General features: G+C 40.6%; 1 protein-coding gene across 2 annotated transcripts in view; it reads left to right on the top strand.

Moving 5' to 3' along the window:
* itga9 (integrin, alpha 9) overlaps positions 1-24,725 on the top strand; it is a 148,147-nt gene that overhangs the window by 5,345 nt on the left and 118,077 nt on the right. For both annotated transcript variants that reach the window (XM_036538801.1, XM_036538803.1), the window contains exons 3-9: positions 7,028-7,134; positions 9,866-9,989; positions 15,057-15,124; positions 18,012-18,141; positions 19,014-19,099; positions 19,297-19,359; positions 23,228-23,365. In XM_036538801.1, the coding sequence (XP_036394694.1) occupies positions 7,028-7,134; positions 9,866-9,989; positions 15,057-15,124; positions 18,012-18,141; positions 19,014-19,099; positions 19,297-19,359; positions 23,228-23,365 (716 nt within the window). The remainder of the gene's footprint in view (positions 1-7,027; positions 7,135-9,865; positions 9,990-15,056; positions 15,125-18,011; positions 18,142-19,013; positions 19,100-19,296; positions 19,360-23,227; positions 23,366-24,725) is intronic.

Raw genomic sequence — 24,725 nt, forward strand, 5'->3', positions numbered from 1 at the left:
TAAACACACTGCAAAAGACTGCCTGAAACGCGATGAATAAGAAAAATCATTTTATTTACAAGTGCCATGCGTTCATGCTCAGCATGCGAACATTTGACCTATCACAGAGCCGCCCAATTTCGCTCTGTTTGTTTTGGCCCGCCATGAGCTATGCGCTCCCACTGCCACGTGACGCGCCCCTTAAAAAGCGCCCCTTTGTGTTAAACTACAGTCGGTCTTTTCGACAGGGTTGCCAGTCTGATTGCAAGTAACATCACATAAAAAGCTGAAATCGTGTTACACGCTATCAAAACCGATTCCCGACAAGGTTCGCTTTGGAAAAAGCACCACTCTGCCAAGTGTTTACTTACAATAAACTGCTAAACGTGGAAACAAACCGTGGCTTATTCTGCGCAGGAACGGGTGTTGGAATTGATGGCTAAAGTGCATGTTTTCTTTTGTTAACTTGACGCGATCTCAGTAAGGAAACCAAACTATTGCCATTTCAGTCACACAAGTCAGTACGAAATCACTACCAATTAGGAAAAATAATTATGCCAAACCTGGCAGCCCAGGTTGGTGGATTCTGTTGTATTTCCGGCCAATAATCTGTTGTTGGTGTTATTAGTTAGCCAACATTACTATACGAAATTACCAAATCGTTTCGAGTGAGCCTGTGAATGAGAAGCTCATTTTCGTTTTGATATTGTGGCTCATAGCTACAATATAGCTATAGCTATAGCTACAGTGTTGTCGCTATGATGTTTACCTTTATATTTGTGGAAGTCAAATTTCCACTCGATTACAAAGGTGTACAATACATCTGTCTTCAAGTTAATTTTCTAAAGCACCTTGAGTTGCATGCACTTTCTGTCAGAAAGGTGTCTTTCCTTTTATGTTTATGTTCCCAAAAAGAAGCATATGGATGTTTTATGTTTTTGACAATCATCTCAGCAAATTAATAAAATTACTATCAAGCATATTAAAGAGTAATGTTATAATCATTTTATTATTTTGAAATTTTATTTTAGATTTAGAATGTTAATTTTCTATAAAATATAATACATTTTAATGTAATGTAATTTCACATCACATCAATATTTATTTTTGGCCCACGGCCCTCCATCCAGATTAATTTTTGGCCCTTCATAGGAAAGAATTTGGGCACCTCTGGTTTAGAAGTAAAGGTTTTAAAGGGAGCAACTTTAATTTCTTATAGTTATAATGTCTATAAATTTAAATTTAAATTAATGTTCTGTTTAATTGGTTGGGTATTCATGTTCAATTTGTTCAATAAAAACATGTTTGAAATAATTTATTTCATTTCTTCATTCAATGAGCATAGGCTAATCAATGTTTGGGGTCTATGTACTTAGCAGTGTACCTATTAAAGCAGAAAGACATAGGAACTGTATAGCTAATATGCACACTTCAATATTTGTTTATTTATCGCAAGTCATATCGTCATCGCAATACTGAACAATGTTATCGCACATCACAGATTTTCATCATATCGTGCAGGCCTAAAGTGCACCAGGGTTTCGGATTTCGGTTTAGGATTTTTCCTTGCCAGTCCGATGTCCAGAAAGAATTAATTTTACCGGACAAATTTGAAACTTACCAGTCACGTTTCAATAAGTCTATGTTACAAACACAAATATAATGTACACCTAGGTTGACAAAAGAATGACAACGAGCTCAAATCAGTCTGACTATTTAACAGGGATGGCTGGTATAAATGGGCTAACAGGGCTAAGCCCTCCCTATCTGTTACAATAAAGATGAGAAAATTATTGTTAAAAAACCTTAGAACAGATTTTTAAAAAAATTTGGTGGAACCTAGAGCAGCAACAGCACCAAATAGACACAGGAAAAACACAGGATATATCTAAATGGGCTTATTTTTACAGCCCAAACACAGTGGCATCAGCTTCCATTCATCTTCTGTGTTAAGTGAGTGACATTTGTCGTGGCACGCCCCCTTGATTTGCTGATCATTTGGGCTAAATTCATTCAGCCCAGTACCCGGAAGTCTCAGGCGGTCACGTGCCGGTTAATTTGAATGCCGTTTTCCATCGGAAACTATTGAGAAGTGTCCCAGAAAGTCCGGTGAAACTAGATCATTTACTGTATCAGACTATATATTTGTCATCTAGAATACAAGTAACTGACATCTATTGACTGTCTGTTTTGTACATTTCTTCTAATAATCACATGATCACGGCAAAAGTAGAGTGGCTATAAAAAGAGTAGCTGTCAATAGGTAGCTAGTTAATAGCTGACATTAGCTATCACTAGCTCTCTAGCTAGAGAACGTTTTCACTATTTGTCAACCAACATTAGCTAGCTAGTATTGTCAAATAGCTATCAGTCAATCTAATATAATGATGATATATTGAAGGCGTATTTTGTTGGTTAAAATAAGAGGTGATTTTGGACCTATCCCTCAAAGCTTTTAAAAACAGTAGCTAAATGACGGGAAATCCTCCATTAAATGAATCCCCGACTGTTCTTCAAATTTAACTTATCGATCTAGCACGTTGAACATTAAAAAATCACAATGATTCAACTTTTTATGTTGTTGCTGGATATTTTTTGTTCGGATTATACCTCAAAGAACGGTCAATGCTGCTTGTGACTAGCTACTATTCAAGCCTTTGGGACTTCATCCAAAAATCACTGGACTTCAGTGACATGGTTATTAACTTGTTTGCATCCCAGAAAGGTCGTCGATGTGAGCTTCTCTTCAAATAAGGTAGGCCCAAGCCTATAGACCTCTTAAAATACAATCACACACGTTTCCTTTAGCTTTCCTGTCTACATATTACCTGTCTCTCTTCTACAATGACCGTTATTTTTGCTGTGGTTACCAAATTGTTTTATTCGGGACATGATGTATGAGACAATGTCTTGCAAAACGGTTGTGATAAAAACAGTTGCAGTATCTATTGGCAGTCGTTACAGTTGGAACACGTTTTGTAGTGCATCCTTAGGTGGACCCTTTTCTGACATTGTAGGCTACATGACAGAGCATTCTGTTCTATCATGTTGCCTATCATTCCATCATTCTTGCATATTTTGTTTTTGTTAAAAATGGCATGTGCTAATGTGTACAGAGAAAAATAGTCAAATGGTGTGTGTGTGTGTGTGTGTCTGTGAGAGAGAGAGAGAGAAAAGAGAAAGACAGATACAGAGAGAGTTTTTTGGCATCAGGCCATTCTTGTGGGTACTTCTAGTGTTGTTGTAGAGCGCTTGCTATAACAAGGTATATAGTGTTGTTGCTGTAACTTGGTACCTCGGATGTGATGCTGCTGTTGCTGCAGCATGAACTATTGATGGGTATAATGCATTTGTTAGCCCACCCACCCAATATCACCATCAGACGTCACTGCTATTTAATGAACAGTAACGTTTAAGAAAAACAAACAGTAACAATTGAGAAAAACCTCAACATTAGCTGCTAAAATGTAGGCTATTACAAAACATTTGTAACCTGTAACATCTGTAGCCTGTTTAAAAAAGGCTAGGCCTATATGGCATCAAATGTAGCCTATAGGCTACCAGGCAACATTTTATTTTCTCCTTTTTTTTCATTGTGGCAAAGTCCTCTGCTGCAGACTTGAAATCAAATGTGTCCAATATGTCTTTGCAGCTTGCACTCTCTCCTCCTCCAGACCATAGATTGCCCGCTGCTGTATGTCGCCGCTATGCGTCTGCGCGTCCGCCATATTGGAGGGGTCAAGATCCACTAGTAAACAAATTGAGAGATGCTGACTTCTCGCTTAATTCTGAGTCGATTTTTGCGAAATTTGGTTTGTTATAAACGTGAGAAATTGAACATGATACTGGTTACTTATTGGAATTAAATTAAGTTACTGGGGGTGTATCTAATCAGCCAAAACATTCACCTTTTGAATAGTCACAACTTCCTTTGGGACATGCAGGCTCCGATTTATGAATAGGCAACATCAAGTGTAAATTATTTAGAATTTCAGCTTTTGTGAGTTTTTCAAAAAATTTTGATTCCTGTTTGTTTTGAATGTTTTGTTTTTACCAAGTCACATATTAATACTACTTGTGAATTGTGATTTAACTTCTATATTTCTCAGTTTCAGCTGCTATATTATTTTATATTGGAATTTAAATTCCTATTTGCACTAAACATTTACAAAGTTACTTTTACCAAGTTACTTGTTTACTACTTGTGTGAATTGTGATTTAATTTATCAAGTTTGTTTGCATTAATTTGTGACTTATTTGTGATTTAATGTTTACATTTTGTTCTCATCTGATGCAGTTGTGTTGTTTTATACTGGAATTTTAATTCCTGACAAATTTGTTGCCGCATTAAAAGGTTTACACTTGAATTGTAATTCCTGTTAATTTTTAAGATTTTTTACCAAGTTGCTGGTGCACAATTATTTATTATTTTAATAATAAATAATAATTCAGTAAATTTATATATATTTACTTATTTGTTACATTTTGTTTTACAAAGTTAGGAAAGCAATGTTTAAGTCAAGCCTGATGATTCCCAGTCTCTTCCTCACAGTGAGGAATACATCTTATTAATTTAACACTGGTTTCAGATCGGTACTCCGGTACCTGCATCCTCCGGTGCATCCCTACTGTTTAGAGGGGAACACACACATTGGCTGTAATTTTGCAGGCTGCTCAGAGGGGAACACACACATTGGCTGTAATTTTGTAGGACTCTCAGAGGGGAATGCACCCATTGGCTGTAATTTTGCAGGCTGCTCAGAGGGGAACACACGCATTGGCTGTAATTTTGCAGGCTGCTCAGAGGGGAACACACACATTGGCTGTAATTTTGCAGGCTGCTCAGAGGGGAACGCACACATTGGCTGTAATTTTGTAGGACACTCAGAGGAGAATGCAAGCATTGGCTGTAATTTTGCTGGCTGCTCAGAGGGGAACCCACACATTGGCTGTAAGTTTGCAGAATGAGGTCCGCTGTGAAGCTAGAGCTTTCAGGGGCTCATGGTTGGGGTGCGTCTGTAATTGGGAGGCAGCAGCATATTGGTGGGTTGGCCTCGCTGTGCCAGACTGGCACCAGCATCTTGTGGAAAGCTGAGATTAGTGAGTGAGCTTTAGGATGGGGGCATGGGAGTTCCGTTAGGTGCTTTCTGAATGCTGTCTCAGGTGCTCTCCTGCATCGTTACTGTAGCCCCAGTTATTTTCTGAATGCTGTGGGTCTCAGGTACTCTCCTACACTGTTACTGTAACCGCAGTGCTTTCTGAATGCTGTGGGCCTCAGGTGCTGTTTTGCACTGTTGCTGTAACCCCAGCACTTTCTTAATGTTGTGGGCCTCAGGTGCTGTTTTGCACTCTTGCTGTAACCCCAGCACTTTCTGAATGTTGTGGGCCTCAGGTGCTGTTTTGCACTGTTGCTGTAACCCCAGTGCTTTCTGAATGTTGTAGGTCTCAGGTGCTGCTCTGCACTGTAACTGTCTGTAACTGTAAATGTGTGTGTGTGTGTGTGTGTGTGTGTGTGTGTGTGTGTGTATGTAATACCTACATGGTTACTCATTTACCAGCCTGGCACAAACCAGTATCCTCTGCCTTACAATCAGTCACTTACACAAAAAACATCAGTGAACGTAAGTTTAATACATTATGCAATGCCCTGCACTGTCGTTTTTTCTCCCTTGCAAGATTGGGTCTGCAGTGATTCACAACCACTTCAATAATTATTACCTGTTATTTTTTATTATCATATAGTGTCTTTTGATACAAACAGATCTACTCCACAGAAGCCCAATAACGAACCATTCACTTCATCTGGAGTGCTTATGAGCAAAGAGAAATCTGAGAGTCAAACATTAATTTAAGTGAGTGTTTAATAGTCTTACTGGACACAGCACAAAACAAAGCCATGCTGGCCGGCATTATCATCAAACCACCAATCAGTCAGTGTTTCCTTTGTTATCCATTAGCGGGCAGCCAGTAAAGCCACAGCTGGTGCGTCGAGCAGCGGCAGAGTTCGTCATGCCTCTCTTCAAAGTCTGCCTCTGATGGCCTTGACCAACATTCGGTCTCCGCCACCTGCCAAAGCAAACCTGCTGGCTCTCTGTTGGGGCTGTCAATCATTCACTCCCCCACACAGCCGCAGCCTTGGGTTTCGCTGATCAAAGCGCAGGAGAACATTTCAAACAAACATGTTGAGCAGCTTGGACATGATACTGTGTTAAATCACAGACCTGAAGTCTGAAGCTCCATATAACTGGAGTCAGTGTTCGGCATGGCACTGGTTGAGAATTCCATGGTTGCTAGTGGGAGAACAGAATGATTGAGTCATTTGTTTTATGAGAGACATCCACAGGACTTGGCATACTTTTGTGCTTTTGTTTTTTCACATGTGTAGTACTAAAATCTTTGCTTGCTAATAATATTAGTCATATATATTTTTCCAATTTCAGGAGACGTTTGAAAGTGGCTCAGCTACAGTCCTCAGGCACTGTTGGAACATTCACAACAAACAAAAAAGGACAACATATGTTTGCAATCAGTGTAATTAATGTTGATAAACTATGATTTCAGGATGTTAAAAATGGCCCATTAAGTGAGAGTACATTCATAGTAATATGCATAAGTATGTGAAACTATAACTCTGTTATAGTCCATCACTGTAGACCCCCTGGCTGAGTAGCATAAACAGTATCCGATTCTTCATACTACAGTAATATGTATGAGATTTTCCCTCTCATCACTTGAACGCTCCTCAATACTACCTTGACTTTGGGATAATCATATGTTTTGCTGTATCAGACATGTGACAAAACTATTCAACAGGACTGCTGCTATTTTGCTCAATGTGCTTAATTTTCTCTCATTCTGAGAGAAAGGTACCATCCCTTTGCAAGAGTAACTGTAGATCAGTCCAAATCAAAGGTACAGCAGATGTCTGTCATGCCCTGAGATCTGCAGATGTGTAATTGTGTTGGTAATTCATAGTGGCACAGTTTAACTTATACCATGTGCCCTCTCAGTGATGACCCCTGGTGAGCTGTGTGTATCCTGTCTCCAGGCAACAAACAGAGGCAGTCATGTGGAAAGACATGTCAGGGGGACCGGGACAACGAGTGGATGGGAGTAAGCCTGGCACGGCAGGACAAGCCCAGCGGAAACGTGCTGGTGAGTCAGGACCCCACTGTGGCCCAGGTGGGACCTCACTGTGGCCTGTATATGCATGTGTGTGCGTGTGTGTGCATGTGTGTGTATGCATGTATGTATGTGTGACTCCTCCAGAACTCTGCAGGGATCTGCTGAAGCTGTTGAGATCTGGCTGTTCAGAAAGGTGCAGCATTGTGGAGCAATGTTGTTTTAGCTTGGCCACCTGTGAGGGCTGTGTGGTCACTTCATGTCCAAGGCTGCTGTGTCAGCTGCCACCATGCAGTGGTAGAGCTGTGGTAAACCCTTGGGGGAGGGGTCAATCTGGGGGATCTGAAGGACAACTCCATGCCTCTCATGGTGGGGAGTGACACCAAGCAAATGGCCTGTTTAGCCTCAGAATACCCAATCCCCTCTGACAGCAGCAATAATACCAGCAGGAGTGCTACCAGCAGGAGTCCTATAAGAAGGAATTTTGCTGCTTTGTGGGCCCTGAGATTTAGGGCACTTTTACAGTGGAGCTAGAGTCTAAGAGCCTTTCAGCATTTTCCCCAAGACCTGAGAAGAGAAAGCACAAACCCTGATTCCCATTGGTCTGGGTTCAAATCATGCTGATTAATCCGATCTTGGAGCTAGAGGTGGATACGCAGAAGAACTGTCTCCTTGGGGTCTGAGGGATGTGGTAAACAACACAGTACATAAAGTCGGCAAAGCCTCCCAGGCCAGTGCTGTATAAACTGCTCTGAAATTCCTTTCCAGAGATGGTGTAAGCTGTTTGCATGAGCAAGAGCCCCTTCTTGGATTGTGAGATGTGCTTTGGCTGTTTCAATGAATTGAACGCTCCTCTTTTGATATTTGGTTTAGTTTTGTAATCGCCAATTGCTCATTAGCCTTGTCCCAGGTAAAGGGTTACTTTTGGTTCATGCTTTTTCATATACCTAGTGTTTGCCATATCCATCTGAAGGAGAGCCTCTCTAGTCCACTTCCTCTATGGTTTTGAAAACAGAGAGTGATAGCCACTGATAGCTTAAGCCACATCTGTTTAGACGGGTGTTTGGGTAGTCTGTATGCACCAGGTCTGCATTATATGTATTTATATAATAATCCGAGGAACTGAAATGTTCCTGCAAAAGTTCTTTACCAGAAAGGGAGTGTGTAGTTTTCCAACAGGAATAGCACTGAACTCACTTTGCGTGAAGGAGGTGCTGAAGGTGCTGTGGAGTGCTTATGGGGAACATAGGAAGCCATCATGTCGAGCAGACAGTTTAAGAGAATTAGAAGCATTTGTGGAATGGAGGTGCCTGCTACTTTTGGAATGGAGTTAAAGAAGTTTGGAAATGTCTTCCTGTTAATTTTTTTGTGTTCTGTATGTGAACAGGGCCACACATTGGACGATTGAAATGAAATATGAAACGCATAGTGCTGTTATGCTGTTATGTTAAATGACATGAATTTGATATACATGACAGATTACTTTACGGTAGCCTATTTGTCAGCTTACTCGAAGACCTGACATTTTTTACGGCTTTATGTCGATCTGGTGTACTCCGAGCTTACAATAAAAAGATTTACTTTCGTAAAACTATCCACTTAAATGTAGTATCAACTTTTACATTACCCTGCATCTTGTCAGTTGTTTGATATGTACCACTGCTATAGCTCTTTAACATAGAAATGATAAAAATGCTGATGAAACACATGGCGTTATATTACATACATGGACTTGAGGCAGACTGATTTACATTACATTATATAGGCTACATGGACATGAGCTGTTTTACAATTATCTCATTTTAATATTTACGGATATTTCTATTTAGAGGTATTTAATATTTATTATGACAAAATACATTGTGTCATATAACACAATTTATGGACAGCTCAATTTAAGAAACTTAATGCTTAAGCATTTTGTCTCAAAAAGTCCATGTACATACAAAATCCGTTCTTTTGTCCAGCATGATCGATATGTAAATTCGGATGCCCTTTTTGACAATTCAGCAGTCAACTCTTTATCAATGACTTCCACACGCTGAGTAACTGTGCGACGCGACAGACTCACATTAAAATTAAAATCGCATGCGGGGCGGTTCTGGCCCATGGGGCGTATGTTGCCCGTGTGTGGTCTGGGGCTTGCTACCTGTTGTAGGTATCATCCTGATAGTTTTGCAGTTGTGAAAAGCTCAGAGATCATTTTCTGGATCTGAGCTGGAGCTCTCTGCAGGTCCCAAAACCACATCCCTTTGAGTGTCATTGAATAGCTCTGGAGCCCTTTCACAGGGAAGAATATGCAGAATATAATTTAGTTGCTCACAGGCAGAGGGGCTATATTTGCTTGTCGTATATAGAAAGGGGCTCTGTTATTCTCACTGCTGTGGATAAAGCCTGGTGCAGTTAGTCAGCTGGAAAGAAGATGTCTGCAGAAACGTGCATGTGTGTGTGTATTTGTGTCTGTGAATGTTTGTGTGTGGTTATATAAGCGTATGGGAGTGCTTGTGTCTCAGTGTCTGTGAGTGTTTGTGTGTATGGACACATACATGTGTATTTGTATATTAGTGTGTCTCCATGGCTGTGTGTGTATGTGTGTATGGGCATGTACGTCTGTGTGTATTTGTGTCTTTTTGACCACGTGTGTATGTGTGTGTGTGTGTGTTTGTGTGTATTGGGGGTGGTGTGTGTGGGTGTGTGAGTGTGAGTGTATGACTGGGATTTGACTCATGGCTGTCTGTGTGTCTATCTATGTTGCTGTGTTTAGGCCTGTGCTCACCGCTGGAAGAATGTCTACTATGAATCAGAGCAGATCCTTCCGCATGGCTATTGCTCTGTGATTCCCTCAACACTACAGGGCAGTGCGCGAGCTCTCATCCCCTGCTATGAAGGTAATATACATCACCCTCTATGGAGTTAGAAAAGCATCACCATGTAACTCCTCCCCCTGTATGTAGATAGAACGTATTCATATCAGTGAGACAGAGGACCTTTATCATGTTGCTCCTCCTCTTGTGTGGATTTTATATGTGTTCCATTCAACTGCTGTGGTCCAAGACAACTTCTTGTTTTGAACCAAATTTCCCACAGATGTGTTTAATTTTACTGTATGAATGAACATTTCTGAGACACCATCACGTAACAGTGCCATGTGTTTTAATTAGAAGTGAACAGAAATTGTGACAAATGACTTTGCGGTTCAAAGCTCAAATTAATCTGAATCACCTTGATTTCTATCTGGTTATCAGGCAGCATTTGATTTGGAAAAGCAAAACATTAAACATTAGTCTTTTCTTCAGTGATGCCTCATTTACAAATGACCTCCCTTGGGTACAATTTATAGCAAGCCCACTATCTACTAGGCCTGCACAATATGAAGAAAATCTGTGATGTGCGATAACATTGTTCAATATTGCGATGACGATATGACTTGCGATAAATAAATGCTGTGCATATTAGCTATACAGTTCCTATGTCTTTCTGCTTTAATAGGTACACTGCTAACATAGACCCCAAACATTGAATGGCCTATGCCCACTATTATTTTGAACATGCTTTTATTGAACAAATTGCACATGAATACCCAACCAATTAAACAGAACATTAATTTAAATAAGACATTATAACTATAAGAAATTAAAGTTTAATTTCCCCTGCTCCCTTTAAAACATTTTCTTCTAAACCAGAGGTACCCAAATTCTTTCCTATGAAGGGCCAAAAATTAATCTGGATGGAGGGCCGAGGGCCAAAAATAAATATTGATGTGATGTGAAATTACATGACATTAAAATGTATTATATTTTATAGAAAATTAAAATTCTAAATCTAAAATAAAATTTCAAAATAATAAAATTATTATAACATTACTCTTTAATATGCTTGATAGTAATTTTATTAATTTGCTGAGATGATTGTCAAAAACATAAAACATCCTTATGCTTCTTTTTGGGAACATAAACATAATTAAAAGGAAAGACACCTTTCTGACAGAAAGTGCATGCAACTCAAGGTGCTTTAGAAAATTAACTTGAAGACAGATGTATTGTCCACCTTTGTAATCGAGTGGAAATTTGACTTCAACAAATATAAAGGTAAACATCATAGTGACAACACTGTAGCTATAGCTATAGTTATATTGTAGCTATGAGCCACAATATCAAAACGTTTAGCAGTTTATTGTGAGTAAACACTTGGCAGAGTGGTGCTTTAGTGCTTTTTCCAAAGCGAACCTTGTCAGGAATCAGTTTTGATAGCGTGTAACACAATTTCAGCTTTTTATGTGACGTTACTTGCAATCAGACTGGCAACTCTGTTGAAAAGACCGACTGTAGTTTATCTCAAAGACCTGCTTCTTGAGTGCATTTTATGTCGTATTCAACCAGCGCTCACTACGCCCCTGCCCCTTTCCGCTCATTGGTGGACCATCAGTTTTAAGGGGCACGTCACGTGGCGGTGGGAGCCCATAGCCAAAACAAACGGAGCGAAATTGGGCGGCCCTGTGATGTTCGCATGCTGAGCATGAATGCATGGCACGTGTAAATAAAATGATTTTTCTTGTTCATCGTGTTTCAGGCAGTCTTTTGTGGTGTGTTTATCGCGCATGTTCATATCACGACGACGATGAAAATGTGATTTATCGGTCAGCACTAGTGCATGTAGACATAAACATAGAATAACATAGAATTGAATTGAATACATCGGCCCCATAGGTCGGCCCCATTGTCACCGATACCCGATCCAGGTATCTGAGTCAGCAACAGACCAATATCCGATATCAGTATCGGATCAGTGCATCCCTAGTAAACAGCCTGCAAAATTACAGCCAATGCTTGCATTCCCTTCTGAGAGTCCTACAAAATTACAGCCAATGCATGCATTCTCCCCTGAGCAGCCTGCAAAATTACAGCCAATGCGTGTGTTCCCTCTGAGCATCCCTCAAAATTTCTTCCCTTCCTTCCCTGTAAACTTTAACACTGGAAGCAGAGACAGTGGTGGAGACAGTCAATCAGTACTATGATAATGATGTTGCCCCTTTACAATCCTTCAGTGGTGGACTTGTATTATTATGACCCTATCCCATTAACAGGACACATCGTTCCTTTTGTCTCTCCAAAAATGAAACGCATAACTGTGCCAGGTGTCATTTAAGACTTTTTCCCAGATACTATACAGAGTTCAATCAGTTCAGTACCAGAACAGGCTGAATATGCAGCAGTCCATCTGGAACTCAAATTACATCCTTCCTGGATCTGCTAAAAACCCAGCCATTATTCATTGCGTTTCAGGCAGTCTTTCGCGTTGTGTTTATCGCGCATGTTCATATCGCGATAATGATGAAAATACGATTTATTGGTCAGCACTACTATCTACAGTTACAAGCCATGTAACATTTAAATATTTCTGTTGCCAAACATGGAAGATTAATTGGAGGATGAATCTTGCATTAAAGTAGTGTTTGCTTTTATTTTCACAACTTTATTTTTTGCATATTTAATTAATGCTACTTCCGTGCAGTCCCTCTGTTTATTAACTATGCTTGTCAATAATAGTTAATATCAGTGTGGGAAAGGACACCATTTTTAAAAATTTGCTAAAACCCACTTTCAGATTTGAATTAAGCTATACCAACATTGCAAGTGTTATGACTCCAGTGAGATTTCCAGAGGCCACCACATCAGCTGTCTCCATGTTTTTCCTTTTTTGAGTTGCTCTCATTCTGCTGTGAGCCATGGCATTGGAATGATGACATTGTGGTGTGTGTGAAATGCCCACCCAAATAACATCCACCGTGCCCTCACTGAGTGAAGTATGGACTTGTTCATTTACACATTGCTTGTTCTTTTGGGCTGAATTCCAAAAGTGATAAACTTCATCCTCTCTTCAATTCCACTGTCCTCACATCTTCTGTGACCCAGAAATTGATGGTTGGCCACCATCTTAAAGACTGTTACAATTATGTATGAGACACTTCCCTCATAGTCTCCTCTGGTGGAGGATACGTTGAAGTATCCTCATGTGGAAGAGGTTTTCAGGATCTGTCATGTAAGTGCCTACATATGTTTGCGAGGCTGTCACATTCCATACATTCCAAGCAAACACATCTGTCCCTAAGAGGGAGGGGATTCTGGCTAAACGTCATACAATTGGCAAAAAAGTAATATGTAGGGGTCAAGCAAGGACTGCAAAAAATCCCTGAAATCAAGCTTAACTTTACTGTTACTAAGTATTACGAAAGAACTTAAACCCACTCTAAACATTTATGAAAAGGACTGAACACGGGCTGCACTGAATGGAAGTCTTGACTTCAGTTTCATATTGACCTAAATGTCACTTTTCCTTTCTGCATACGGCACCAAATATGTGAATATGATCAGCACTTTCAGGCAGACATTTCCCAGTAGTCACAGAACCAGACTCTACTAACAGAACCAGACACTACTAACAGAAAAAGACTCTATGAACAGAGCAAGGTTTGAGCAGCAGAGCCAGACTATATTAACAGAAACAGATTCTCTTAACAAAAGCATACTAATTAAACAAGACTACTAGCAGAACAAGACTCTACGAACAGAACCAGCCTCTACTAATAAAACAAGACTCCATGAACAGAAACAGACCCTACTAACTGAAATAGACTCCTCAAATAGAACCATTGTCTACTAACAGATCAAGACTACTAACAGACAGTGGCGGTGGGTGAGCTGGAAACAGGGGAAGCCCGAACACTACCTTCAAATCTATCATTACTTTCAACCTGTTCCCCTTTATCCTCCTTGATTAACAATAAAACAAATAATTCACAGAATAATTGAGACCTATTCCGTAATTTGAATAAATGATTATGCTTGCAAAACACCGCAGATTGTCTGAAATTTGTGTGCTATTGCAAAAGCTGGTGGCACACATTCTTTCCAGGCTTTGGGATGAATTTTAGAGTTCTACTCAGTCCCTAGTGCTTGACTGATGTTCTGGACCTAAAGGCTGGTGCTGAGAGATGCTTGAATCATGTTTGCTATGTCCCATGTCCCAGCTCAAACACCTGGGAATTTCACAGACATGTTGGGTTACGTGCGCAAGGGCAATATTCCACATGCTGCCTGCAATGGGCAGGGGAAGGGGAGTGTCCCTCTCCAGTATCCCTGGTCTAAGGAAAATAATTCAACTTCATTTGTATAATCAGGGGTGAGAGTGTGATGAAAAAAAGAGTGGGTTGTATTTTCACAATGTTGAGGTTAATTTTATTGCATATAACATAGTAGTCAGTTGAGAGCTCATAGACCACCCTACATCACAGTGAATTACAAGCTCTCCATTTGGTGGACCTAGAACAGCTCTGCCAAATGGCCAATGAAACTTTGTTTATACTTGTATTAGTTTGCATGGAGTTAGTGTATGCCTAGAATGTGATTGTGAAATGTTGCGTTCGATTGCCTGGTGGATGGTTGCCCAAATATGCATGTCTTAAATTCCATTCTTGAAATGTCAAGCATCTTCTGCTTGCTTTCTTGCTCTGCACAGGTAGGTTTTCAGTGCAGGAGTTGTATTCATCTGGCAAATCAAGAAAGGAGAAAATCACAGTTTTTGTTCTTGGGGTCACTAAGCCAACTTTCCCTTGTTTCTGTTTCTCTGGCAACTGTCTCCAGGCAACTGTGAGGCTACTCATGTTTCACATGGGGGCTCGTTCCCCATGCATTCCCTAAATAATTACACTTCTTGCCAGTCCAAGCCCAATATTTTCTGTAACATTAGAGCACGCATATCCCCCAAGAGCAAGTTTTTGTTGAACGGCAGGGCTGTATCTCATCCAGACAGGGTGTTCTCTGGGCCACATTCCTCACAGATGCTGCAGTAACTTTGACTAACTCCATATGGAGCCTGGGATGGCTTCCAGTAAGTGTTGGCTGGGGGACTCTGGTAAAGCACACAGTGAACTCATTTGTGTTTGTTTTTTATCTTAGACTATAAGAAGACATATGGAGAAGAGCATGGCTCGTGCCAGGCTGGGATTGCAGGCGTTTTTACTGAGGTCAGTAACTGAGCGTGTTCGCCTGCTGCACACTCCTGATACTGCTCTGTCTTCTGTGTCCACACCTCACTGTCTGTGACTTACAGTGTGCCTTCACTTAAATGCTTGAAGTTACTTCCTGGGAGATGTTTCTGCAAAATGTAAAGCTTTTTGGTTATCCATACCATATTTATCAGTAAACCCTGTAAAAGCCATATACAGTATATTACGTGTGATATTAGGTGTGAATAAGCAGTTAAGCACATTCCTAATTAATTTTCAGATATTGATTCCCCCTTACAACCCCCCCCTCCCAAAAAAATGGCTGAGTGTGTAAGTGGCATATATCTTCATTTTACACATTATGCAATTTAGATTCATCAAAATTTTGATTTTTTCAAAGTTTTTTAAAAAACAAACACAAAAGTTTAAACTTTCACACTCATGCATTCAGCTAAACTAAAGACATGCCTGTCACATGCTGCAGGAGTGGTCTGCCTCAGGGGTGATGGGAGTTGAAGTTTTCCAGTCTCTAGACCATGTATATATCATGGTTGAGAGGAGAGCAATAAACAAAAACACAAACTCTTTATTGGCTTGCCCGCATGGGTCCACCAACAGGAAAAGAACAAATTGAAAGAACAAAGGCAAAATGAACAGAACACAAGCGTAGGTACAGTCCCTCTCCATGGGTTTGTGTGGCCTCCATGCCCTCATTCTCATTTGTCTGTCACTGCAGATGTAGGATATCTTTTATAGCACCCTGACTTCCCCGGCCCCTCCCACAAGGTCCTGAAAATGTAGTTGACACCACAGAGAGTCCCACTAGAAGTGCAGGGAACATTGAGCTACAGGAAGTGACATCACATAGATTCCCATTGGAGGAACGCAGGGAACACTAAGATACAGGAGTTGACATGATAGAGATTCAAACTGGAGGAGTGCAGGAAAGGATAGAGGACAGAGTGTTCAGTTTAGACACTGAAGAAGTGTACTGTCAGGGCTCAGGAAGTGAGCCTTTCCAGACAGGATGCCTCCCCAAGGGACCTGATAAGCATGAGATAAATGGACTGTGTGAGACACATCACAAGAGAGAGAGAGGTCATACTGTACCTCAGTGTCAGTTGATAGACACACCACAGCTGCCTTTCCTGACCTGCAGAGTTACCCTTTACTCCAAATTTAAGCACACAAAGATTTTATCATCTGAGAGGAGCCTTACTGCTGATATCTGGTGTGACAGTCAGGGGCTCAACCATTTAGACACAGACTGAATGAAAATGACTGAATGAAATCAGTCATGCGGTCAAACAGAGCCATCCCAGGCACTGCACTTTATTGGATTGTCAGCCGATTTAATAACATTTGATTATAATGCGAAATCTGGTTGTCTTTTCAGTTGCTGGAGGCGTACCAAAAACAACTGACTCATCATCTTAGCCCCCCAAGCCCCCACCCCCCACTCCCCAAATTGAAAGCATGATATGTGGTTGTATTTTATTGATGACTTTAATATTCCTCTTTATCTTAGCTGGGTTAGCATTTCAGACAATGAGAAATTAGCCTCACTTTACCGTACCCTTTCCTGTATTCATGATGTTTCTCTCCAGTCATGTTTGTTTCTTTAAAAAAGTGATGCAAATAAATGATTAAAGAAAACAAAATATTTTACAGAAAAACTAAGAAGAATAAACGAAAGTCGGGTGAAGACTTAGTTATTGAGTTCAGATACTCTAAAGTAGTGTATATATCGCACTGCTTTCAGAGGGTCAGATGGTCCCTCCATTACTCTACACCTCCACCACAAGAAACTGTCAAATACACAGATCAGAATCTATAGTAAACTAGCCAAGCTCTCTCCCTGCAACATGGAGGGAAAGTAATCAACATGCCTTTACTGGCTCCCAGCTCTTTGTCATGGCATACCGCTGGATCAAAGGAGGCTGCAATCACTTGTGCTCAGTCTTGTAGTGTGGTCATGTGTAGAGAATACAAAGTGGTTTGTGGCCACCGGCTATCCAGGGCTCAACCAGATGCCTTGTTTTTCCTTTTTATCACTGCATGGGAAGCAGATGCTAAGTCCAAGGGGTGAATCTTGGCTGGGGAGGTGGTGTGGGAGTTACATGTCATGGAGTCTCCAGCAACCCGACAAATGTTTCAGTGGGAGTCCAGTGGGAGAGACGTGCTCTATCTGCTCTGGTGGACCACACCAAACCGTGCAGTTCATATCCACCGCTGTGAGACAGCTACTAGTGCACTGCAGATAGTAAGACTCCAGTCTTACGCAGGCTGTAGTTCCAAAAAAGAATGAAGGAGGGGAATTTTTGGACAATCCCAAAGCAAATAACCACATCTACACAGCCATCCACAACTATAATATTCCCGCTTACCACTTACTTGTTGTAAGCTGTTCACGGCTTCCCTCCTCCATCTCATCTCCCCCTTTCCTTTCCCTGTTTATGATGTCCGGGGGGGGGGGTTAAACAACCTCCGCCCACGGCCAGGTGTGATCCCTTCATTGGACACTCCAGATGTAAGTATGACTATACCCATATCAATCAAAACCTTTATGCTTTGAATGTACGGTGATTGATATGAACTGAATACAAAATCAAAGCCTGAAGGTTACATATGATGTGGTTATAGCAGTACTTTTATTTGGCTTGGAGTCCGATGAAAGGATCACTCTGGCCACATGCCGAGGTTGTTGAACCCCATTTGGATACTGACCCTGGTTGTGGAGAGCCTTGTTCCTCTGAGCTAAAAAGACGCCAGTGCCAGTAGTTCCAGTTCACCTGGCATCCAAACCAGGTAGAGCCCAGCGCCTGTGAGCTTTCAGCACTTGCTGTGGCTCGCCGTACGCCAGTACCAGCTCCTCCAAGGCTCAGCTACTCTGACTCTGTTTCAGGAGCTGGTGGTGATGGGGGCTCCAGGGTCATACTACTGGACTGGAACTGTCAAGGTCTATAACGTGACCTCCAACATGTTCTACAACCTCTACAAGGATGGTGTAAACTCACACAGATACAGCTACCTAGGTAAGCAGGAAGGTCTGCTGTCATACAACACAAACCAGTTGAACCACCAACAATATCATGCAAGAGTTATTCAGAGCTCTTCAGTGGTTATTACCTCTTAGTTGTTGTAAAATGCAAATAAAATACATTGAGCAGATGTCTTAGATTGCTACAATCTGTTTTAATGAGTGTAAGTATGAGAGTAATCCATTGTGTGTGTGACATACAGTAAAGCTGACCAAATTTGCCTGTGTGGAGGGTTGATTCAGAAGGCAGATCCTATTCTTGTGACTAATGCACAGAACTGAGTGTGGACCATATATACCTAACCATCAGAATAGGATTTGTATGGAAATGTCCTATCCAGCATAGATAGAGACCAGAATGAGGCACAGACAGGGCCCAGATACCTTATATTTTATAATCACCACTGTTTGCACTGTAGCTAAACAGTCACATTTGTCTTTGCCTAAAGATTAAGAGCCCATATCAAATACCTGGATCTTGCAATTAATCAATCATTACTTTTAATGTGTCGAACAAATCCAATTATTCTGTGTCTATGTTCCACGCACAGTTATGCTGTCTTTAGCATCAAATTGTTTTGTGACAGCAAATCATTTTGTGCATGTGTGATTAGTGCTTTTCGTTAACTGTCACAGTTTAACAATCAAAGTAGATGTAGAATGTAGAATACTTTACAGTAAGATAACAGCATGTTCACTTTCATTGCTGGATACACAATGACACAGTGAACAATGCAGTCACATGCTCTCTCCCTGTAGGACACACAGTGACAGTGAACTATTCAGTCACATAGGCCTACTCTCTCACTGTAGGATGCACAGTGACGCAGTGAACTATGTAGTCACACACACTGTCTCTCACTGTAGGATATGCAGTGACAGCTGGTCACTTCTCTTCTCCCACGGCGACAGATGTTGTCGGGGGGGCACCTCAGGATGGGGGAGAAGGAAAGGTAGGAGTTGCGGCAGACCTTCGTCAACCGCTAATGTCCCTGCATTGCATCGTTAGCCCACACCTGTGTTACAAAGGACATCTCCTGCTAATTTCCCCGCCCAGCTCAGTAAAGTTTTATGATTAGAGTTTGGTGATAAAAGCTTCAGCCCTGCTGCTGGCATGTGCCATTGTATTATACCATGTTTCCTCTTCCAGGTTTACATTTTCCGAATTGAGAGTGGATCTCTTGTGAAGATTTTTCAAGCCTCAGGGAAAATGGTAGGTGAATGGGTTCATTCCTGCTACTTTACTGTAGTTTAAGGTTCATAGAGACAGGGGAGGCATGCTAGTCTCTTTCCCCATTCAGAGTGTTTGTATAAACATTTATGATGGTAGTAGTCATTTATAATCATTTCTCCCTTGCAAAGCTGCATACTTGTTATCTACATAAAGCACAAGAAACTCAGAGTGCACTGTATGTGTCACGATCGGAGATCGGGACACAAACGTGGACCACAGGGTAAACGGTTCCAAGCATTTTAATAGTAATCAGTAGGCAGTTCGTGGTACAGGGACAGGCAGGGTTCGAAAACACGGGGAAGCAGTCCGGGGGCAGATCCAGAAACGGTAGTCGAGGCAGGCAGAGTCAGGAACCAGGCAGGCGAGTGGCGTCAAACAAATCCAAATTGGCAGGCAGAAAACGAAGTCAGGAATCAGGCAGGAACGGCGATAGCAAGCAAATCACGGGAACTAAATGTGGTGGACGAGACAGGAAAAATCACTGAAACGAACTAGCAACAAGACAGAGACACGCAGGGAAGATATAGGGCTGGGGTGACGAGGCAATGGGATGCAGGTGAGCAGGCAGGCAGGTGCAGGTAATGAGGTGATCAGGTGGGCGTAGACCAGGCAGGGAGCAGGGCGGGGCTGGAACACAAGGAAAACAAAAGCACAGGGATGGGGAAAAACAAAAACACCGCGGCTTAAGGGGGCAGAGCCCTGACAGTATGTTGTCAGGACTCAGGTGCAGACAGATATGGAGGATGCACAAGGGATTTATTACAGTCCAAATCAAAATCCAGAGAACGAGGTCAAAACAGGCAAAGTCAAAACCAGGAAAACACAAAAAAACCAAAAAAAACCAAAAACAGAACCGGGAATCACGGTTGAGGAAACAGGCAAGGTAAACTGGCACGCAGAACAGGAAAAAGGCTGGTAGCGAAACAGTAAACTGAGACGAACTGGCAACAAGGCAGAGACAAGCAGGGTAGATAAAGGGCTAGGCAGATGAGGAGATGGGATGCAGGTGAACAGGCAGGCAGGTGGATGCGATCAGGTAATCAGGTGGGCGGGGACAGGGCGGAGAGCGAGGCAGGGCTGGAACACAAGGAAACAGTAAACAAGAGCACATGGACAGGGAAAACAAAAACAAACCGGCTACGATGCCGCAGTACTGACATATGTTTGCTCTACTTATTTTTCCTCTAGTGCTTTTCAACAGCAGTGTGCTGTGGTACAGTGGTGACGTGACTGGAGGTTTGCAGCTTTGAATGCTGGTGTACTCCCCTTTAAGCACAGTATCTTACTGTGCAGCTCTATAAATGGATGATGTGCAAACTGTGTGCTGATAGGTTATGTTGAAGACTACTGCTTGTGAAAATGACCCTCAGATGTCGATAGGTCCATAAAATAACACATTAAAGTTGTATTTAGGGCTGGGCAGCATATCGACTTTTTAAGGTATATCAATATATTTTCAAACGAGATATACAGTAGGATGAGACAATACATTTATATCGATATAGTTTGATGTTGCGTTACATAACCTGTTTCTCCCGTAAAGCTGTGCCAGAGTTTCTCTCCTCTCACCGCGCAACCCCGCCCCCACTCTCCCTCTGCGTCTGCGCAAAAACCCGGTGTTCGAATTGTCCTACCTTATCGAAATGTCCTACTGCAGTGTAGATTGATAGTCATTAGTGGGGTTCAGTGGGGTGGCCAGGTGGGGCGGCCAGGTGGGGCCAGTGAAAATCTTGGGGTGGCGCTAGCATGGTAACTGCCGGGGGTGGGGGATGTAATAACAGCAATTCATTTTCACAAAAACAGACTCTGATATTTCACTTTTAATGGCCAAATGCAATAGAACAAACTTAAATTTTTGGATTTAAACAAATTGAATTTATGGATTTAAATCTTTGGAGTTAAAAACTATGCATACTGAACGCAGTATTTTTCTCCTCATTACGAAACGATTCTGTATCATACGGGACACTAAGTGACACAAGAAGGCTGTGGCATCTGGCGTGAGTGATTTTTTTAATGTTAGCTAGCTACATACATGTACATAATTTTATTCTCTAATCCTAAACACAATTAATGGTGATGACAAAAAACATCTGGATTGAAACAATAAAAACATGGTTGCATTTTAAATGGCAATGTATTACTAAATGATGGGATGTAACCAACTGGCTAATAGGCTATCCGCAAACAACGTAGCCAGCTAGTTTATTTATAGCGACCTAGGGAGACCAGACTTAAACATATCCGTCTTACAACAGGAAAAAACAACAAACATCTGAAATCTGCAGTAAAAACAATAAAATACGCACTTTCCCAGTTCAAACTTGGACAAGTCCTGTCATTACAGATATAGTGTAGTGGTCAGCGTCTGATAATTATAATCATATCTATCGACCTTTGCTACCCTATTGGGAAATACTACTGCAAGTAGGTTGTGCTACCTTAGAAGCCAAAAAGGTCGGTAAGTCTTTTTTACCTTATCAGAAAATGCTTCTAAGCTAATTACATTATTGTTTTCATTAATTCATCCAACAGTTTCAAAAATGTTGTCAAGTAAATTTTAATAATAGGCATAGCTTACCTACAATTTATCCATCATATAAACTGTATGTATTTTGATAGTCTAGTTTACATGTAAATTTGTAGTCTAGTTTGTCCATCAACACACTCTAATCAATACCAACGTGAAACTTTAAGTAGTATATTTTGATATTCTAAACCTTATCTGAAACGACTACCAGGATTCGTCGACTACCTGTTCTGATTCTGAATTACCTCATCAGAAAGTGCTACCAGCATAAACCTACAAGTAGCGAATTTCGAAACTTATTAGAAAAGACTACCAGGATATAACTATAGAATGTTCTGATAGTCTGAAATACCTTATCAGAAAATGCTACCAACATAAACCTATTTTTATTTAATATAGGCTATTTTTTTCTATATTTTTTCATTTACATGTTGATATATTGTGCAGCTGTATATTTTCAAACAGGGTAGGCCTGTTGTTATTTTGGTTCTGTTTACATTTTTATTGTTATTTGCACAGCTGTGTATTTTGTTAAGCAGTAAAGGAAAACCTGTAATTGTACTGTAATTTAATTAGTCTGTTATTGTTGTTTAAAACAACTGAAGGAGCATTCTCAGAAATAGGCCTATTTTTATTTAATATAGGCTATTTATTTCATATAATTTTTCATTTACATGTTTTGCATCTGTATATTTTAAAACGGGGAAGGAAACCCTGTCTTTGCATTTTATTTTAATCACAGTCTGTTTTAATACAAGTGCTTGTGACATCTCACATGTGGCTTTGACTTACAACTGAACATTTAGCCCACTTCATAGAAAATACCGAGATACACTGTATATCGTGTATCGCCATTCAGCCTAAAAATACCGAGATATGATTTTTGGTCCATATCGCCCAGCCCTAGTTGTATTACATGTTATCCATTTATACACCTATATATTTACAAAAAATTCAGGTTAAATACCTTGCCCAAGGACACAACAGCAGGAATCAAACCAGCAACATTTTGGTTATACACCCTGCTCCTTACCACAAAACCACACTTCTGCCCCTTACGGCTACAGCACACTGCTATCCTGCTCCTTACCACTACACCACACTGCTGTCCTGCTCCTTATCACCTCACCACACAGCTGCCCTGCTTGTTATTGGTACACCACACTGCTGCTTCTTACCACTACACTGTCTGTAGAATATTACTTGTTAAATTGACCCTCCATCTGGACTAAGCAGTGATGTAATCTGACCATGCAGTGATGCAGTGCAGTGATATCATCTGACGCAATGCTCTACTGTGACTTGACTTGTTTCCAGATGGGCTCTTACTTTGGCTCCTCATTATGTGCAGCTGACCTGAACCAGGACAGCCTGTCGGACCTGCTGGTAGGAGCCCCCATGCACAGTGTGGTCCGTGATGAGGGACAGGTGTCCGTCTACCTCAACAGGGGCAATGTGAGTCCATCTCCAGGGCAACCATATACTCACATGCAGATACGGTCATATGTAGAATAACTGTATTTGTCACCACACAAGAAAATGTTGCATGGTGGACTTAATGCCAGTCGAACTCCTTCTGCTCAATCTGTGGCTTCATGCACACCTCCCAGTGTTGTGGAGTAATGGAATACAGGTAACGACATTATGTATTTAAAATACAAAATATGAGTAACTGTTCCGTCACAGTTACCATTTAAATTGATGGTAATCAAATTACAGTTACATTTTAAAAATATTTAGATTACTGAAGGGATTACATTGGATTTTTTTCATTTAACTGCGGTAATTTTTTTCATTTAATGTTTATTCAGTTGGAAAATCTATCTAATGATAGGCAACTCCGGGGTGTATCTCCCATATGCCCCTCATGAAAAAAAAATAAGAAAAAAGCACGCAGCCTGCCTGAATCACAAGACAGTAGAATGCAGTGAGATAGAAAGGAACCAGCACAATGCGTTTATGTCATGGAAATACCGGGACCATTTTACTTTCAAATTTGGCAAAGGTCGCAACATAACAGTACAATGTAAGCTGTGTTTGCATGAAGAAGCATCTTGAAGTAAGTTCTCTTTTTCCTTATTTAAGATAATATTGATCGCTAGCTAGCTATCTTACATACTTTGGCTGTACTGGATTAACTATTCAGCTAGCTAGTAGGCTAGTAGGTATAGTATTAAAGCTAACTGGCTAATAAGTAGATACAGTGACAAAACAAGTGAAATTTCAAAACTGCGATTACTCCAACAATTTTACACTATGCATATTATATTTTAAATTAAGATACTCCTTTCTCACTCACAATGTATTTAGGGTGCTAAATACATTCATGTTTTCATGTAATGTACAGTTTTTGAATTAACATTTACAATTTTGAAGAAACTACAATGAAACGCCCATAGACTTAACATGGGGGTGCCAAAATGTTAGCCACAACAATGCTAAGTAAACATTCTAAAAATAACCGTTCACAACAGTTGGATGAATTATACTGGTGCACCTCCTTATGAAACTTTCATAAAATGCTTTAAATGTTTTTTTTTCATGTGAAATGTTATCATAATTAAAAAATATCGACTGTATTTTAGGTATTGCAATAAAAAAATTACTCAAGTTTAGCTATTTAGATTTTAACATCACCTGGACATACAGTAGTTTGTAAGAATCACTCAACCAGTATATGCCACATTCACACTTTTACTTACATACTTTTAAAAATTAAAAACACAGTGTTCAGAAAGTAATCCAAAGTATTTAGATTACGCTACTTACCTTGAGTAATCTAACAGAATACATTACAAATTACATTTTAGGTTAA

This window comes from Megalops cyprinoides, chromosome 10 (assembly GCF_013368585.1).
Source record: "Megalops cyprinoides isolate fMegCyp1 chromosome 10, fMegCyp1.pri, whole genome shotgun sequence".
Classification (NCBI taxonomy): Eukaryota; Metazoa; Chordata; class Actinopteri; order Elopiformes; family Megalopidae; genus Megalops; species Megalops cyprinoides.